At 39.4% G+C, this 17,672-nt stretch overlaps 3 protein-coding genes across 3 annotated transcripts; 2 read left to right on the top strand and 1 right to left on the bottom strand.

The window, feature by feature from the left end:
• The first annotated feature begins 116 nt into the window (after positions 1–116).
• LOC130162300 (spidroin-1-like) lies at positions 117–7,060 on the top strand. The gene is made up of 26 exons (XM_056365988.1): positions 117–276; positions 570–623; positions 945–977; positions 1,080–1,130; positions 1,272–1,331; positions 1,800–1,853; positions 1,967–2,002; positions 2,086–2,175; positions 2,333–2,383; positions 2,475–2,513; positions 2,622–2,678; positions 2,991–3,059; positions 3,198–3,266; positions 3,436–3,501; positions 3,638–3,694; positions 4,083–4,154; positions 4,245–4,316; positions 4,818–4,883; positions 4,974–5,045; positions 5,158–5,226; positions 5,315–5,377; positions 5,467–5,526; positions 5,614–5,652; positions 5,778–6,062; positions 6,445–6,501; positions 6,595–7,060. Exons 2-26 carry the CDS (start codon positions 605–607, stop codon positions 6,597–6,599), a joined length of 1,611 nt encoding a protein of 536 aa, XP_056221963.1. The 5' UTR covers positions 117–276; positions 570–604; the 3' UTR covers positions 6,600–7,060.
• A 648-nt stretch (positions 7,061–7,708) lies between these two features.
• paqr4b (progestin and adipoQ receptor family member IVb) lies at positions 7,709–10,945 on the top strand. The gene is made up of 3 exons (XM_056366008.1): positions 7,709–7,874; positions 8,966–9,184; positions 10,142–10,945. Exons 1-3 carry the CDS (start codon positions 7,709–7,711, stop codon positions 10,573–10,575), a joined length of 819 nt encoding a protein of 272 aa, XP_056221983.1. The 3' UTR covers positions 10,576–10,945.
• Positions 10,946–11,022: 77 nt separating this feature from the next.
• Positions 11,023–17,595, bottom strand: pelo (pelota mRNA surveillance and ribosome rescue factor). Its single transcript, XM_056365994.1, has 13 exons — positions 17,201–17,595; positions 16,657–16,749; positions 15,761–15,911; positions 15,241–15,331; positions 14,015–14,178; positions 13,403–13,463; positions 12,996–13,157; positions 12,867–12,913; positions 12,677–12,750; positions 12,513–12,584; positions 12,104–12,178; positions 11,964–11,995; positions 11,023–11,555 (listed from the first exon to the last, which is right to left on the bottom strand). Exons 1-13 carry the CDS (start codon positions 17,239–17,241, stop codon positions 11,461–11,463), a joined length of 1,158 nt encoding a protein of 385 aa, XP_056221969.1. The 5' UTR covers positions 17,242–17,595; the 3' UTR covers positions 11,023–11,460.
• Between the last annotated feature and the right edge of the window lie 77 nt (positions 17,596–17,672).

Genomic DNA, 17,672 nt, shown 5'->3' with positions numbered 1-17,672 from the left:
GTTTTCGTTGTGATGTTTTTACATTTTGTTGATATCTAATAATCCTTCTAAATTTCAGTTGGTGCATGAGCTATACTAGTATTTTAGGTTTAACCCACTGATTTAAGATTACAATCTTTACTTAATGACGTTGCAAGTGTCAAAACATTGACAGGGATATAATAGATGGATCATTTCCAACCAAGCCCTGACCTTTTATTCTGTCCCCTTGCCTTCTAGTGAACGGAGGAGGAGCTTCAGTGTCCAAGGGACAGGGAGCTAAACCAGCCAAACCTGGTAAATATTTGTCTATTGTCTTGGAATAATATGCCGTATAGAAAGCTGGCATCATGCCCCGCATCCAGGGAGCTGTCATTCACTAAATCAGAAGTATTAATGTTGGCTCTATCATCCAAAAGGTGTGGGCATAAAAAGAGTCTGAATATATCAATAATAATAGCAACATTACAATACCACAGAGTCTGCCTGTTTGGTGGGCGATCACTTGGTCGTATGCACATTTCTGCGTGTTTGTTTTGCCCTGAATTCTTCAGCTGTGTTTGTAATACATGTTTACATGCTTATTCTAGACTGTGGACCATCTGGAGTACCAAATGGACAATGGATGAAAATACCAAGACCAGGTAAACTTGAGAGTATGACATTTTAATGCTTGTGATGTGTGCGGCTTTCGACAACCATGCGCTACAGTGACTACAATACTGTAGCTTCTATAATCTCAGCATCCTTACATGCTAAAATGTGTATTTTCACATTATGTCGCATACAATGTATTTTATACACACAGAGGGCAGTAAAACCTTACACTTACCCTTAGTCTAAGCTGAGAAACACATTGTATTTGCTTGGTCTCGGCCTTGAGTTTTAAACACAGGGTCAAAGCAGATGATGAAAACTCAGTGTAATCATTGTTTTCTCTGTGTCATTTAAATGTTATAATGCAGGGGCTGGAGCTTCCACTGGCACAAAAACAAAAGGTACTTGTACACTCAGTAAATGGCATAACACGGTATATTTTGAATAGATACATTTATATGATTTGTTTATGATACTTCATGATTCTTCAATATTTTTTTGAGGTTATGGAGCAGGAGCTGGAGCGCCAAACAGATTCGGTGCTAAACCCAATGGTAAATCTACTTTATTCTTCATTCTTAATATACATGTGCATGAAATCCTTATATACTAAAGCCTATTGTAGCCTATTGTAGGTTTGATCATTATATAAGTTCAGAAATGGCTGTCAACAGTGATATTGTGTCATTGTTTAGGATATGGTGCTGGTGCAGAGGGATATTCAAATGGAGGAGGAGCTAAAGCAAACAAACCAGGTAAAGAACTTGATAAAACAACTAATTTGCATGACTTGAATGAAATGCATAAACTTTTGCAAATGTGTCCTATTATGTTATTTAACCAAACAATCTGTCAAACAGCCTGTTTTTTACATGATGATTTCTGCTTCAGATCAAACAACATTTGACTTTCTTAGTGGCTCATTTAAGAGACAAGAAAAGATAAAACTTTATAGCAGATAATGTCTTCAGTTTGACCTCATCAGACTACCATGCCATGATGCACTGGCATTATTAATGGCCCTTGAGATGAGGGTAAGATCCAAGGGTTCAAATGGAAAAAGTAAAATCCATAATATAATTAAGATTTCTTGAAGTGATCTGGTATTTATTAATTTATATAACTATGTATTTTCCCATTTTTGCTGTGCTGCTTCTTGTTTACTTTACCGTGGTGTAAATGTGAAGGTACCTCATGTAACTGAATGCTTTGTTTATCCAAAGGTTATGGCACAGGAGGCTACACTGTCCCTGGACTCAGCAATGGATATGGAGCTGGTAATATTTACTGTCAATATAAACATACAGTGAAGAATGTGCTCTGACATTTTCTTTGTCTTTAATTTTCAAGGATATTTAGATGTGGTACATTTTTTGTTTTCCATGTGCAGGTCGATATCCTTATGCAGGGAACCCTAAGCAGCCTGGTGAGTGCTTTTTTCCTCAGAAGACACAGAAATAATTATAATTAGATGAGTGGTATATATTTTGATAATTGTCCTGCTCTCAGCTTATGGACAAGGAGCGTACCTTGGAGCTGAATATGGAAATGGAAACTCATATGGAGGTGCACTTTCTGAAGCAGGCAAATCCAAATCAGGTAGGCTTCTATGTTTATTTTAAAGTTGTTTAGTACAGAATCCATAAATTATATAACATACTATGAGTCTGTGAATTGTTAGATGCCATATTGCTGAGCTCACCCTTTGTCTAAATTCTGTGCAGTGAGTTAGTTTATGATGTGTTTTTTTTTGCAGGGTATGGAAATGGAAATAGCTACAGTGCGGGTGTACAGCCTGACTACGCAAGTAAGTAGCATTACATAATATTTATTTGAGGAAATCTGTTTTTTAACAATAGCATTTTTCTTTGAAAGTCAACATTTCTCCTTCTCCCCAGGTCTTGGCCAGGGTGTACCCACTGCTGATGCCAAATCAGGTATGATATATATGACATTTGAAGAGAAATCTTAACATAAGGGTGCAGGAAATTAGATTAACAAGGGATGGATCATGAAACAGTCATAATGTGCTGCTGATTCTACAGGTGGTGCCAGACAGATTCCTTACAATGGAGCTCCAGTGGTTCCAGCTGGACTAGATGGTAAGACCATGCCATCACATAAACATGTGTGACATGTAGGGTTTTAGTGAGCAGAATAATCTACAGTTGAAAAAACAGCAAAAATCCTTCCTTGAAAAGTATAAGACTGCTATTGATATTTTGTTAATGATTGTGTTGGTCGTTCAAAAATAGAAGTGAAAAGGAAAGAAAAAAATACAAACAAAACAGTGGCTGAAATCCAATACCATCTCAACTCATATCCAGTTTGTATGTCTACCAGTGTGTTTGCATGCACTTTAGTCACTTGATGTGACTAAATGCTACACTTATTTTTTCTGTGTACTTGTGCAGGAATTAGTCAGTTTGAGCCTCAGTCTGTTGGCCTTGGTCCAAATGGGAAATTGGGCAGCATGTATGGTGGTATGTATAACTTAACATTCACATTCAAATCTTTATTGACACAATATAAACTTGTGTGACAAAAGGCTCTCATTTTAAGAATAATATAATAATATTAAATGCAACACACGAGACCCAAAACCTCTTCCAATGTTATAGGAATGGGTGACTTGCCTTTTGGTGCTCAGACACTTGGAATGGATGCAAAGAAGTCAAACGCCAAGTATGGTGAGTCCTCCTTGGTCATATTCTATCGCTCCACTATACTGAAGCTTGGAAAAGAGAAGGGAGTTATGTTTATGGTATTATGAGTTTATAGCTAATAAAATACTGCCTCACCTTGAAAATAGTAAATATAAGTGCCAACCACCTCACTGCCTTGCTCACTCTGATTCAGGCATTGGTGGGTTGCAGTTTGGAGGACAGCCTCTCAGCACAGGAACTAATGGTGCAGGAAAGTATGGTATGTTGATGTTACTGTTGCATGGTTGGGCTCCCAAGCCCATTAAGAATAAATATAAGCATATGCAGCCTCTAATGAATCGATGTGTGTCTAGTATTTTTTCTGCTTCTAAACTCTTTGTCTCAATTGTATCCAGGATATGGAGGAGGACCATATGGGCCTGCAGGTGATGGGAAATCATCTGGAAAATATGGTGAGAATCATAAGACTCCAGCAGACATCATGACAAAAAGTAAACTGCTTTACAAAATAAAGTGCCGTACCATGAGGAGCTGGAACCAAACCACTGTTTCTCCATATACAGCGCCACAGAGGTCTTGAGTATCTTGAGATATTATTCATGATGATTAATGATGGTTAATGGTTAATTCAAAATACTTTCAGGTGGTTGGTGCCAGCATGGGAGGATGGGAGGGTGTACATCCTCTTTGCTGTGCTAATAGTTTTATGTCCACTATAGCCGCCCAGACAGTGACAGGCTAACGATAATATAATACGCAATCCACACTTGGCTTCATATGAAGGTCCATTTTGAGAGGTCATGTGATCATTTATAGTGTTTTCCCTCCATCTCGGCTCAGGATATGGTGGCTTCCCCAATGGTGGGCAACTTCTTGGTCTTGGCAGTAATGGAAATACTGCCGGCAAATATGGTGAGTAATTAGCTCGTGTCTTCAGTTGTGATTTGATTGTGTCACTGTTATTATTTCTCTTATGTTCCTGTCTCTCCTCTTCCACTGCAGGATATGGAAGAATGCCTTATGAAGCTCAACCAGCTGGACTGAGCCCTGAGGCCAAATCTACCGGCGAATATGGTAGAAACCTTTAAACGAAACGTTTGGGGAAATACACTCATTAGCTTTCTTGTATGGTAAATATGAAGCAGCTGGCTAACTTAACTTTCTTAGCTTTTGTACAGATTAAATGAACAAGATCCAAAATGTCAATGAATGAGCTTCAGAGATGCTGGTAGGTGGATTTTATTACCTTTGTATAGAACCAGACTAGCTTTATTCCCTCTGTTTCCAGTCTTTATGCTAAGCTAAGTTAGCCAGCTGCTGGAGTAGCCTCATATTTACAAGGACAGACCTGAGAGTTGTACTGATCTTCTCATCTAACTCTCAGCAAGACAGCAAGTATATTTCACATAATGTTGAATAGTTCCTTTAATAATGAGTCCATGAAAATGTGAATTATGAAATAAAATATTTTTTTTGTGCTGCATACAGACATACTCAAACCAGAGTATACAGCATGGATGCATTTGTTATTATTATATTTTGTAATTTATTTAATTAATTAAGTATTTTTTCCAGGTCTGGCTGTGTCACAATATCAGCCTGAACCTCTTGGACTTAATGGACAAGTACCAAGCAAATATGGTAAGATCCAGCAAACACCACATCTACCCATGACATTTGTTTATTCATTTGGTTTGACTTGTCATCTATGTGTGGCTGTTTCCTGCTAAGGTGGCAGTGAAGTTCCCTATGCACCACAAGCTCTTGGTTTCGGGGGTGACGCAAAATCTTCTGGGAAATATGGTACATCCTTTTATGTGTTTTTGTTTTTTCTCTTCTTGTCATATCAGTCTTTTTTTTTCCTCTGCATTTCTTAACATGCTTGCTAAAAGATTTCACATCAACCTCTCTGCAGGTAACCAGGGAGCGTACCGGTCGCAGCCCCTTGAATCTGCCTCTGAAGGCAGATCTGCTGGAGAATATGGTATTTTGTCATTATTGGTACTATTTACCAGTCTGGTTAGAAATGTGCAAACAAATTGTACATTTATCTTTATTTTTGCCTTAAACAGATCCAGCTGGTTTACCTTATGAGTCTCTGCCACTTGAGCCAGATTCACCTGGAAAATCTTATGGTGCGTCAGGGAAAGAGGTTTCACAGCACTTTATAGACTGTAGACCCCAGTCTCTTCTCATCTTACCTGTTTTTCTTCTGATTTCTTAGTGAAGGGAGAGCTACCGACTCCGGCAGTCGAAGGCGAGGGGATGTCTGTTGATAGATATGGTAAGTCTAGTGTGTATTACTGCATGGTTGTCTCTTGTGGATCCATTGATTTCAGTTAAATGTTTAGCTGTTATTTGTCACTTTCAGAAAATGTGGGCTACATAAATGGACATGTGCAACCCGAAGGTAAAACACGAGACATTTTATCTGCATAAATAATGAATTAGCAATAAAAACAGCATTGAAATATTTTACCCCATTCACTTATTTTTTCTCTCTATTATGTCTACCTATTTTCCTCTCCTCAATAGCTGTTGCATTTCCTGCAGCTCCCACTCCTAGCCCCACCTTGGCCTACCCCTCTGTCCCATCCTATCTGCCCGTAGAGTCCTTCACTCCTGATGTGGTGCCTGGAGCGGGTGTTGAAGACCTGCCCGATCCCGCGGGCACTGCCAGCCTCGGCCTTGGTTCTGCACCTGCCACAGAGACGCAAGGTGTTGTTCAGGTGCCTGAGCAACCCGATGACCTGCCACAACAGCAACTGCCACGTCAGATACACATTCAACAGCATCTCAAACTTCAATTTCACCCACAAGGCAAGTCATGGAGAGCTAAAAGCACTGCTAGACAGATCATCTGTAGGTAAAGTGGGAGGAAGAAATGGAGGAAGATGAAAGAGAGGATGAGCAATTCATGAAAGGCTGCATTTATCATTTATCTTCTCATCTAACTCACAGCTAAAAAAAAAAAAAAAGCCAATAGATGAATTTCCAAAAATTAGGGACTATTGCTTTTATTTAAATATGATTAAATTTAGCAGGAAGCATTAGAGATAAACACTTAAATTATTGGTCATTTGCAGGGACAGCTTAAGTTTACCAACATTTGAATCCAGGAATAATATTTAATCAATGTAAATAAGGATAAATATTAAACTTCTGTGTAACACTTTGCCTTGTTTCTTTTCTTTGTCTTTAGGAGCAAAGAATGGAAAATATGATTTGAATGGCTTCTTTGGGAATAGTGGCTATCAAGGTAAGAACAGAGTCAAACTTAAACATGGTTCAGTGTACTGACTTTCCTCAAACCTGCAACTCATCTTTGCACTGTACTCTTTTCTCCACACAGGTTAACTGTGCCGACAACGACTGGTATAACCTCTTTTTCTGCCATTGTATATTATTTTTGATTGTTTCCTAATTGTATATTATTTTTATTTTCTCCTGTCTGTCAAATAGTCCTGGTAGTCATATTTTTATGTTTTCTTGTAAGTCTAGAGATAAAACAACAACAATTTAAGCATTTTGAGTTGTTAGGTTTTAGTGTGAATTACCTTTTTGTCCTGCACTTACTCTTCACTGTACATGTAAAGAAGTGGTTGTTGAAGAAATGGAAGTACGGCTGCTGCATGTTTTCAGTGATTTCATTGAATCTGTCAGTTTTGCCTGGATGTTCTCAACTCAAAATGTTTCTATAAAACCTAATTCAGTCTAATTTATTTTGCACAGGAAAGGGTTTTTTACTACTTGTTGCAAGCATCTGTTTATTATTGTACAGTATTTGATTGAATAAAACCATCAAAGAATCCCAACAGTGAAAATGTTGCATGTGTGTGTTTCTCCACATCTATCATGTAACAGAAAAGGCAAAATGCATTTAATATATTTAAATGTACATTATAAGGAATTACCAGTACCAACAAATCTATGTCATTAAGAAAAAATAACCACCTGTTAAAGTGTTGTAATCCCCAGATCATCCTGTCTGCAGTGCAGTTATAAACAAGTGTAGGTAATAGGAGATTGTGTGCAGAGTACAATAAGAGAAATACAAAATATATCTATGTTCAGGATGAAGTTGAGGTGTGTGCGTGTGTTTGTGTGTGTGTGTGTGTGTGTGTGTGTGTGTGTGTGTGTGTGTGTGTGTGTGTGTGAGAGAGTTATGAGCTGCGACAAGGAGCAGCTGTGGCATTGCACGTGGCTTTTTGTGAGGATTACTCCAGCTTAGGAGTAAGAGCCGTTTGGTGATTGGTCCTACTGAAAGCATGCCACTTGGCCAGCTAAACAGGTTGCTTGCTTGGAATTACACCTGTCCAAATAATGGGTTTCAAGGACCATAGTTTCCGACTAGTTGTGGTCATGACTGCCGCAGAGTCATGAGTGTGGCCTCTTTTAGTATGTAGATGTAGTGAGGAACCTCTACTGTCAACTAAATGTAAGGACATTGGCTGCAGGAAGTAGTGATGGTGCTTAACAAAGGACCGCGGCTGTTGGACTTTGCAAAGACCCCTCCACACCTTCAGTTCAACAAATATGTCCTGACAGGTTACCGGCCTGTGTCCACGGCTCAGGACTGCCTCAGGAGCCTCTTCTATATGCACAATGAGTTGGGGAATATTTACACTCATGGTGAGTCCAGAAATTAACTGTGCATTGACTTTGCTTTTTCTCTTTCTTTAGAAATGTATGGCAATACGTGTCGGTCTGGACTAAATGTAAAATATCAATAAAAGTGTTGCATCTGCATTTCCATTAAAATAATCTGTTAAATGCATGGAGCAAGGTTTTCCCACCTTGCACCAAATCAAACCAATCACAGCATGAACAAACAAAACAGGTCACAAACGTCCACTACTCTCACTTGTAGCCCGTTAAGAACACTTGACAAGGCTGAGTAATAAGGATATAGGGTATTAGCTGTAATCTGCCCTGGGAATCTCTGTCCTGGAAATAACCTACTGTTAACTAGGTCTTTAAAGGTGTGTATTTGGCTGACACTTTTCAGCTGTGAATACCCATAGGCAAGTGTCTTGAGCAAAGCATCCTGGTTACACACACACACACACACACACACACACACACACACACACACAAGTTTGCATAGATGATGTGCAATTGCAGAATTAGTTTGTCAGCATCTTTGTTTTTAAATTTTGTGCTTTTAATGTAAAACATCTGAATTCAACCATGACCTCAGTTGTGAAAACACAAGCGAAGATGGAAACTTAACTGCGTGAGCCAAACTCGTGCAGCCTTAAACTTCCGAAGGCCTCTTCTTCGTGCTCCATTTTCACCTCGCCTATCCTATAAGATCATTAAGACTAACACTCTTACGAAGGTTAAATGAAGGGTATTAGTTGGGTTGCTCTATGCACGTAGCCAACAGCCATATGTTTCAGATTGTTCCTGATGAAAAACAGTGGAACAACTCTCATTAAATTCCTCATATTCATCTGCAAAAGGTGATATATGATTTTAACTGCTGTAATTATAATGTCAGGCTTAAATTATCACTAAGATGCCATTAACCAAGTCAACATCAGCATCCACCCAACATACAAATGAAATTATGTCTGAATCAGGCCAATAATGACTAATTATGTGTAAGTGTATCTATATCAATGTAGTAGATTTCAAACAATTTCCAGTTTCATGTCTTCCTTTCTCTTCCTCCTTTATCTTCTGTCCCCTATCAACTCCTCATCTTCCTGTCACCTCAGGCATCCCTTTTTTCCTTTTCTTGGTGCTACTGCCCTTCAGCATTCCCTGGATGGAGGTGGAAAGTTTCTGGATTTGTGTTGTCCACTACCTGGCCTGCCTCTGCCCCACCATAGGGTCAGTGGTCTACCATGTGTTCATGAACCATGTGGGAGGAGAACATGTGTACGACACCCTGCTCTCCCTGGACATGTTCGGGGTCTGCCTGGTTAACACCCTGGGTAGGTCGTTGAAGTCCTAGATTTCTCAGTGAGTGCAACAGTTTAAAGCGTATTCACTAAAAATGAAAGCAGTTTTTAAGGATAACAAGACTTCATGGTGTGCAAAAACCTTTTTGAAATTATGAAAGGCCTTTCTATCTCAACAACTAGCAAAGGCTCCCACTGTCAAGTTCCTACATGTTTGCATTTCTTATTTGAACATTTTGGGAGATGCACTTATTCACTTTCTAGTCAAGAGTAAGATGACACTGTCGATACCACTCTTATGTCTGTATGCAAAATATGAAGCTAGAGCCAGGAGATAGCTAACTTGGCTTAGCATAAAGATGGGAAGGGGAAAACAGCTAGCCTGGCAATGTCCAAGGCATCAAGCATCTCTTGAGGTCATTAATTAACATGGTATATCTCATCTAATTCATTTGTACAAATTCCAAATAGTAAAAACAAGTTTTGTGGAGGTTATGTACCAGACTATTTCTTGGCTGAAAGTATTGGCTACCGTAGTTTTTCACCATGAACTAGCCAGGCAACCTGTGGAAATCACTTCCAGCTAATCCAGCTTTTGTCATCTTTGAACATACAAAACTAAGCTAACTGACTGCTAACTGTAGCCTTATATTTACCACCCATTATACGAGCTTGGTATACTGGCCCCTTTATTGTTCTGATGTTACACAAAGTCAAAACTTGAGGCCTGTAGATTTTAATGTTTTTGCCCTCAAGTCTCAAATCAAGTCTGTAGAGATTCAGGCCAAGTAAGTCATATCACATATCAACAGTCAAGTCTGAGCCAAGTTCTGGGTCTTTATTTTTGTGACTTAAAAGTCTGACTCAATCCCATGTCTCACATCTACATGCTCTGCTAAAACCCTGACAACAACCAAGTCAATAATATGTGACTTCACTTTCGGTGACATTTTCGTCCATTCATCAGTACATCTTCCCTTTTCTCTCTAGGTGCACTTCCCATCATTTACATCACTCTTCTTTGCTACCCAGCCGTGCAACAGGTTGCCTTGCTGGCTTACATCCTCCTGTCAGCCTACGGGATCTACTGTGCCACCACAGCCCGCACTAACATCCTACGCCTGCGAGCTTTTGTCTGGCAGGCTTTGTTCCGCTTCAGCCTCTTCCTCTTCCGGGTGTATGGCAGTGGTGTGGGTAGCCCAAACTCCCTGCGCCTCTTTCTCATCATGGACTCTTTAGCTGTATTGGGAGGGCTGGTGAACATCATCCAGATTCCTGAGCGCTTCAGCCCGGGCCTGTTCGACAACTGGGGCAACAGCCACCAGATAATGCATGTCATGGTTATTTGCTCGATTGTCTACCTGCACTGGGGCACACTGGAGGATTTAGCCTGGATTAAGACGTACCAGTGTCCTACTGAATGATGCCAAGTGTATCACAGTACAAACATGCATGCACTTAAGGCCACGCTGATAGAAATGAGATTTAGGTATCATTGAGGCAAGAGGAGTATGAAAAGAAGGCAAGCTGTTTAAAAATGCACTTTAGTCCTAGCTGCTGAAATTCTTCACAAGGGAAGTTTGTAATTTGACATTTTACCAGAGAAGAATAAGAGGAACTTACAGTGTTGTAACTGTGAAACTCAAATATCACCATATCTTATTAAAAATCCTGAGTACACTTGATTTTTAGTTTGCTGAAATGCAGTAGTTTTGGGTCTTATTACCCATAACCAAAATAGTTTTTAAATGTAAAATGTAATTATTATATGTAATAAATTATATATTTTTATATCTTGCTCCAATTTTTATTTCATCCATGCATGATGTGATGAGAATGGTTTATGTGACAGAGTAAAATAACAAAAGTGGTTGAATGCTTCTGTTTAATTGCAAGAAAGATAAACTGTATATACACTTGGAAAGAAAAATCATTTTTTTCTATTGCTTAATGTTTCTTAAAACTAACAGTTTTCATTTGAAACTTGGCAACAAATTACATTCCTTTTGTTTGGCATTCTTATGAAGAGCTCTCTGGCATTTGCTTAACATGCCCCATCTCAAAGACACTCACCTCAAAACAAAAACTTCATCTAATTATGTGATATTATGGCCACTTTAGAAAAGCAGGTGTGTTAATTAGGTCTGAGAGATGTGTGGATATTGCAGAGGTGGAATACATAGACCATAACACAGCAGCTTTATTGTTTTATAACACACTGAGTCAACGCAGTCTTGTGTTATCTGCAACAATGGACGACCACCTTCTTTTCTCCAAATGATTTTTCCTCTGTGGTCCAATTCTGGGGATCAGTCTTCATCTGAGCTACTGTCATCCTCGCCCTCTGATAGGTCGGCGATGGGAAACCGCAGGATGGCAGCCACTCCGCTCAGCTGAGTCAGTTCTGATGAGACAGTGGAGGATAAATCAATAGGTGACAACACAGACAGTAAACAGGCTGATTTCATGTCTAAGTAGGGAAGTGTAAAGAGTGTGGGTGTAGTTGAGCAATTGTTTCTGTTCACTCTTCACTTCCTAAAGTGAGGATGTCATCAATAAAGAGAAAGTCAGGGCTTCACTCAACACATCGTCAGTGAATTCCTCTTGGGGCCACAGTCATTAAACATTTACAGTGCAGGCGTGACAGTATTATGTTGTGATTTTAACTCATACCGGTCATTATATATTAATCAGATTATAAATGATTTTGCCAAATAAATACTACAGATTGTGTAAATCTATTAAAAAAACTACTACTAGTGTCTTTTTTCATGTAGAATTAATAAAAAGCAGAAAGGTTTATGTAACTTACGTTCACCAGACACATGAAGGCTTGAGAATATTCTGCAAGAAAAAAAAAAAAAGATGGAGAAAATCATAAGCTTTATGCTTGGTAAAGGATATTCAGCCAGCTCTGGTGAATGTTAAAGTATTTTCAAAGTTGATTGGTACCTGACATTGCCGCCATTGTCTCTCACGCTGTCCACCAACCGAACGTAACGACTCCTCGTGGGGACGTCCTGATGTCTGGACACAAAGTGTAAGTGTGTTTACATCACAAGGAACCCTTGTCTGATAAATTTAAAGCCTATAGAGTTGCGGGAATATGTGAAAGAATACGTAAATAACAATTAACACCACTAAATGTGGATTTTTCATGTAATTTTAATATCTTAATCTTATTCTGAAGTTTGTGTTTATATAAAAAATGAGACAATCCAGGAGAAAACTGTTGGAAATGTTGGTTGGTGGCAGCTAAACAGTTTATCCAGCAGCTCTGTCTGTAAAAACAAACTTGTCAACTGCAGCCTAGACATAGATAACCTTAGGATGTCTGATAGGAGAATCTCTCAATACATACCTGAACAGCTTATCACTTATCAGCAAAGTGTCGATGGCAAGGGCATCAGCAGCTTTCTCCACATGAGCCACTCTGTGAGGATGCAAAGAGACAAAGGTTGTTGGATTATCAGAGTTAATGAACAAAGCTTCTGTGGGACACTGCCTGTTTACATCATCACTCACCCATAGAAAGCTCTGTCAGGCTCATGCTGGAGCATCTTATAGAAATCCTCTAGGGCTTTCACCTCTCCTGCTGCCTGGATGTTGCACATAAACAATATATATTAATAGTCACTTTCATTCCAAGTTTAGAGCATTTGCTTACAGGATGATGTATAAAGCAAGCTCCCAACTCACAGGGTGCATTACTCACCTTTGTGTCAGAAAGCCTGCTTGTCACTGTGGGATCAGAGAGGATTTCTGCAAAACACAAGAATTTTACAATGCTTTCACTTTGTGATAAGATTTGATTGTTTTATTCTCAGAATCCACCAGCTCCTACCTTTGAGTGAGTACTTATGACCCGAAGACGAGTGGACCAGCATGAATTTGGGGCGATTCTCCAGCAGGATCTTGTTGTCCTGCCGCACTGCCTCTTTAAAGAGGTAAGTGATGAACTGGTCCCTCACAAACCCTGGACTGGCAATCAGGAAGCACTTCACCACTAGTGGAAGGCAAGGAAGACACATCAATACCTTAACTTGTCAAGTTTAATTTCGTGAAACAGCAAACAAGCAAAGATTGTGTGGTAACAACAATAAACCACAATGGTACCATAAAAACATACAATGCAGTAGATGTGATAGGAACAACAAACTAAAAAAAGGAGAAGAGTGTAAAACAAAACAGGAACATGCTCCGTTTGTGTATGCAAGTGTTCACGTGCCAGTGTCTACACAGCAGCCCTACCATCAAAATTGATGTGCCGAAGAATCGCCTGCATCACAGCCTCATAGAACCTCTCCAGCGCCTGCAAACAGAGACAAATACACCAGGTGCAAGTACTGAGAGATAAACTTCACACTTGAAAGAGGAGTAATCTTACTCTCATGACTGTTATTATGCACCCAGCACACACACTCTGTCTCTCTGCCTCTTGCCATAATGCTGATTCTCTTTGTGATGGTAAGCTTTAGTTTGATATGTTCACTGAATATTGTTATATGACGTGATTTTAAAACTAGATTATATTTATAAATGCATTTTACTTTCATGATTTTACTTACTGTAAACGTGGCAATACACTTATAACTGTTAAACATGTGTAAATGTATATATCTGCTGACCGTGTTCTATTCAAGATGCTTCTTATGCTAAAGTAGTCTTCATCCAAAAACACGTGTTGCAAAAGGAGGAGAAGGGGGTGGGGTGGGGGGGTTGCATCTTGCAATCAGGGTTGTCACACTACCCAGATTTGCTGACTTTCTTCTCCCATCAATCCACCCTCCATTCAGTGGTCTATCTTCATAATTTAATATTCACTATTAAAAACAACACTCGTCTTTCTGTGCAGTGGGGTACCTTCTCGTGCTGAGTGCAGCTTCCTCTTCTCTTGCGAGGAATGGTGACCTCCACTTTTGCACGGAGCAGAGTCATGGCGGGTGTCACCAGCACCAGGTTGGCCAGACCCTCCTGCATTACCACAGCTGCCACATCTGCCTTCTGGGTTGCATCACATGCCTGCTCTAAAGGGTGGACAAATCAACAATAAATAGATCATCTGAGGGGTTGGGTACTTCTTGCAGTTATCAACAAATATGTTATTGCAGTTTTAATTTTAATTATTGTATTTCACTAATAAGAGGATTAGTTCTAAATTTGTGTAATTGTGTTGAGTTATTGCTAAGTATTTCAAAGATACAAATCTCTCAAATTAAATTCACATAAATGTAGTGAAAATTACTGCAGCAACGACTCAATGGACCACCACTCCTTTAAATACATGAACCCCATCTGTCAGCTATGAACTTCCCTCCTGTTTCTCCGTAGTCTGTTTCCATGGCAACACACTGTCTCTGTTTGTTATCTAAATAAATTAACAAGAGGACTGTGCATTTTCTGTAAAAGTCACCCTGTCAGTCAGGGTATGCAGACAGAATTAGCGTTGATATATTTAGTTAACTCGTGATTATTGCTTTCGGGAATAAGCTCTTGCGGCCTGCAGTTGAAATAGTAATTTTAAGTCAGTAGCTGGCATAAAAAGAGATACTGTTCGACATCTGTAAGCATTTTTCTGACATTTGGACTCCCTGTGCTCTTTAAACCATATTGGCTCACTTCATTTAGTTGTCTGACAGAAAGGGGCAAAGAAGGTCTGTGTTTTGTCAGAATGAAAATCTGAATTCATTTGGTAAAATGCTTAAATTGTCCAAGACTACAGTGGCTAACAGCAGCATTAAAACCAAATGCACTGTCCAGAACAGTCCATGTGGAAAGTAACCCAGAGTCATCAAAAAAAAGCAAGCTTCTTCAAATATCTGAAATGTGTTTCTGCTGGGAGTCTCTAACATGCAGCTTCTTGGGTCTAAGGAAACAGTGGATGAGATTTAGACAGCTGCGTGTGCAGTTGCTAAAGCCTGTGAAATTCTGACTAGTAAACAAGATACTTGTGAATCCATGTGACTACTGTTTACAGGTCTGGGTTGATGTGCAAGTGAGAAGTGAGAGCTTAAACTAACCAAACACAAGGATGAGACAAATTGACAAGTTAAACTAATTCAACAAATTAAACAGTAGCACCTGCTTACCGATTCTATCCAGCACAACACTGTCCCAGTTTTTTTTAGCTAAAGTGAACTTCCTGTTAAGCTCAAGCTCAATAGTGTGGTAAGCCCCCATCTGAAGAGTGAAGAACACAACATAATCAAAACCTCTTTTCATTTCAAACAGGAGTTAACATTAAGACCAACTAGGTAGAAAAAAAAACCTGCAGCAGAGGAGACAGAGTATACTGCCTGCAGTGTAATACATTGGTGTATACTCTTCACATTTTCGTGCAAGAAAAAACAAAACAGTTCTGCTTAAATTAATAAATACAAATAAAATATATGACTGCCCATAACCCTGTCTTAGCTACAAACCCTAAAAAAACTGTAAAACTGACTACTTATCAGACATAATTTACATGTGTAATGATCTTTAATTACTCCTGAAATCTTAATTTCAATCCTTACTTCACTAATTTTATTACTCTAGTTCCTGCTCCACTTTAAAGCTTCTAAAAATATGTCAAGGCTACATCTGTCAGATTATTTAAACATCTCAGACCTTGACATACTGGTTCTCCTCTATGTTAGTGCCCTTTACTCTCAGCTGGCAGGCCTGGGAGTCAAAGTCGATCGTCTCCACACATATAGTAAGAGTAGTGCGAACTCTGGAGCTGCCCACGCTTCCAGTGGTGGACTCTGTCTGCACCTTCCTGTGGGAACAAGGGAAAGGGACTTTAGCAGTGACTCAAATGAAAAGTTGTGTGTGTGTTTTTCAGATCAAAACACTGAGACGCAGACAGAAAGAGTGACAGAAAAAGACAGACTGTATGCCTTTAACGAACAAAGCTTTATTAAAGCTAAACTAGACACAGACCTACGAGCTTCACTGGGGTATTGGAAACATTACATCTTCATACTTGTGTTTGGGTTGTGGCAAGACATAAAGTTGATCTACAGCTAAATCAAGAGCGCTCAGTTGCTAGTTTTCTAACATTATGGTGTCTGTGCCTATTGGGTACATAGTGAGGCATTTAAAGAAATATTTAACAAATATATTGTTTACTGGTCTTAACAGAAATTGCACAAATCAAAAAAACTGTTGGGACTCCATTGCAGATCTGTACCTGGCTGCATTGATTATATTGGGTGCATATTGGATGTCTTGCAGTGACTGTAATGAAGTGATGGAAGCTAAACCTTGCCTTGATACAAATAAAAACATTGACAGAGTAGCAGATTTTAATCCTGATCGACTACAATTAGAAAGCTTTTGATGTCATTGTAAACTCTGTGTACATCGTAATTAGGAGGAAAGTAGCACTGATAGATGATAAATGAAACAATTTGAGAGAGATGCTGTGTTGCCAGATCTGCAGTGATTCAAGATCACAAAGCAAACATCCTTCTCCATAGGGCTAGAAAACGGTCAGATAGATGGGTGCTATCACCGGTTACCTGATAGTGGAGGCTCTCAGGCTGTCCCTCACTTGCAGCAGGTTGTAGGTGTGCCACATATCCTCTGCCTCCTCTGGCATCAGAGTCACCTGACTGAAGAAGTGTACACAATCAATATTATAGCTGACTATAGATATGATCTTACTGTATGATGTCAAGCCATTATTGGGGGCAATGACATAGATGGTGCAATGATGCAGGAGCAACCAGTAATTATGGAGGCTACATCAACTATATCACAGTCAGGGGATTGTTTGTTTACTCACTAAGGGGTCGTAGCTCAGTCATTAAATGTAAAACTGTATTCACAGAATCTGAGTGAGTGCCACAATCTATGCCCACATAGTAACGTTTCGTGTCCAATGTTATTACCGCTACATGTTAACAATATCCGTACTAAATCAAAACTCCCTGCGTGTCTGCTGATACAGGTGAACGTAACTCACATATGGGCATTTACTAAGACTAAAATGACACATGTACAGTCAGCTGTAAAGTGACATGCTGTTTAGCTTGCTAACTTTAGCCATCGCCAATCACTCACCCGGCATTATCTTTTTCAATGTCTTTATGGATCAGCTTCATGGTTGGATGGTTGTATGATATAAACAAGAGTATTATGAGCGTAAAATAGATAGGTTCACATTTATCCGAGTCGGAGTCATGTTTATCATAGAGTAAACTAGCAAACTAGCTAAGCCATCTCTGTGGTTCAGGATGAATCACTCGGCGTATGTTGCCAGGCGCTGGGACATTGCGTCATGTCGTCAATTCTTCCCATCTTGATCACTTCCGTGGGTGTCGCTCTACTGCGCAACAAATACAGAGCGATACAGACACGGATATTTGACTAAATATGGATAAAGGCTATGTATTCTGCATTGTTTGATAAAATTCTCAACTTAAGACCAACAAAACGTCAAATATATCCGAGAATGGTTGTTCTTTTTACATTGTGGTTTGAGATAAGTAAATGCTGACGGACGTTGCAAACAGCCAATAAGGGAAAACAATGG

This window comes from Seriola aureovittata, chromosome 21 (assembly GCF_021018895.1).
Source record: "Seriola aureovittata isolate HTS-2021-v1 ecotype China chromosome 21, ASM2101889v1, whole genome shotgun sequence".
In the NCBI taxonomy this organism is placed as follows: Eukaryota; Metazoa; Chordata; class Actinopteri; order Carangiformes; family Carangidae; genus Seriola; species Seriola aureovittata.
The sequence above is the reverse complement of the archived record's forward strand: the minus strand, read 5'-3'. Positions and strand labels throughout refer to the sequence as shown.

Coding starts and splice junctions, on each gene's coding strand:
- LOC130162300 (XM_056365988.1), top strand. Junction 2,003..2,085: donor AGGGAACCCTAAGCAGCCTG/GTGAGTGCTTTT, acceptor TCCTGCTCTCAG/CTTATGGACAAGGAGCGTAC. Junction 3,502..3,637: donor TAATGGTGCAGGAAAGTATG/GTATGTTGATGT, acceptor AATTGTATCCAG/GATATGGAGGAGGACCATAT.
- paqr4b (XM_056366008.1), top strand. CDS start 7,709: ATGGTGCTTAACAAAGGACCGCGGCTGTTGGACTTTGCAAAGACCCCT. Junction 7,875..8,965: donor GGGGAATATTTACACTCATG/GTGAGTCCAGAA, acceptor CTGTCACCTCAG/GCATCCCTTTTTTCCTTTTC. Junction 9,185..10,141: donor CTGCCTGGTTAACACCCTGG/GTAGGTCGTTGA, acceptor TTTTCTCTCTAG/GTGCACTTCCCATCATTTAC.
- pelo (XM_056365994.1), bottom strand. CDS start 17,241: ATGAAGCTGATCCATAAAGACATTGAAAAAGATAATGCCGG. Junction 16,750..17,200: donor ATTGAAAAAGATAATGCCGG/GTGAGTGATTGG, acceptor ACACTTCTTCAG/TCAGGTGACTCTGATGCCAG. Junction 12,585..12,676: donor CCTGACAGAGCTTTCTATGG/GTGAGTGATGAT, acceptor GCATCCTCACAG/AGTGGCTCATGTGGAGAAAG.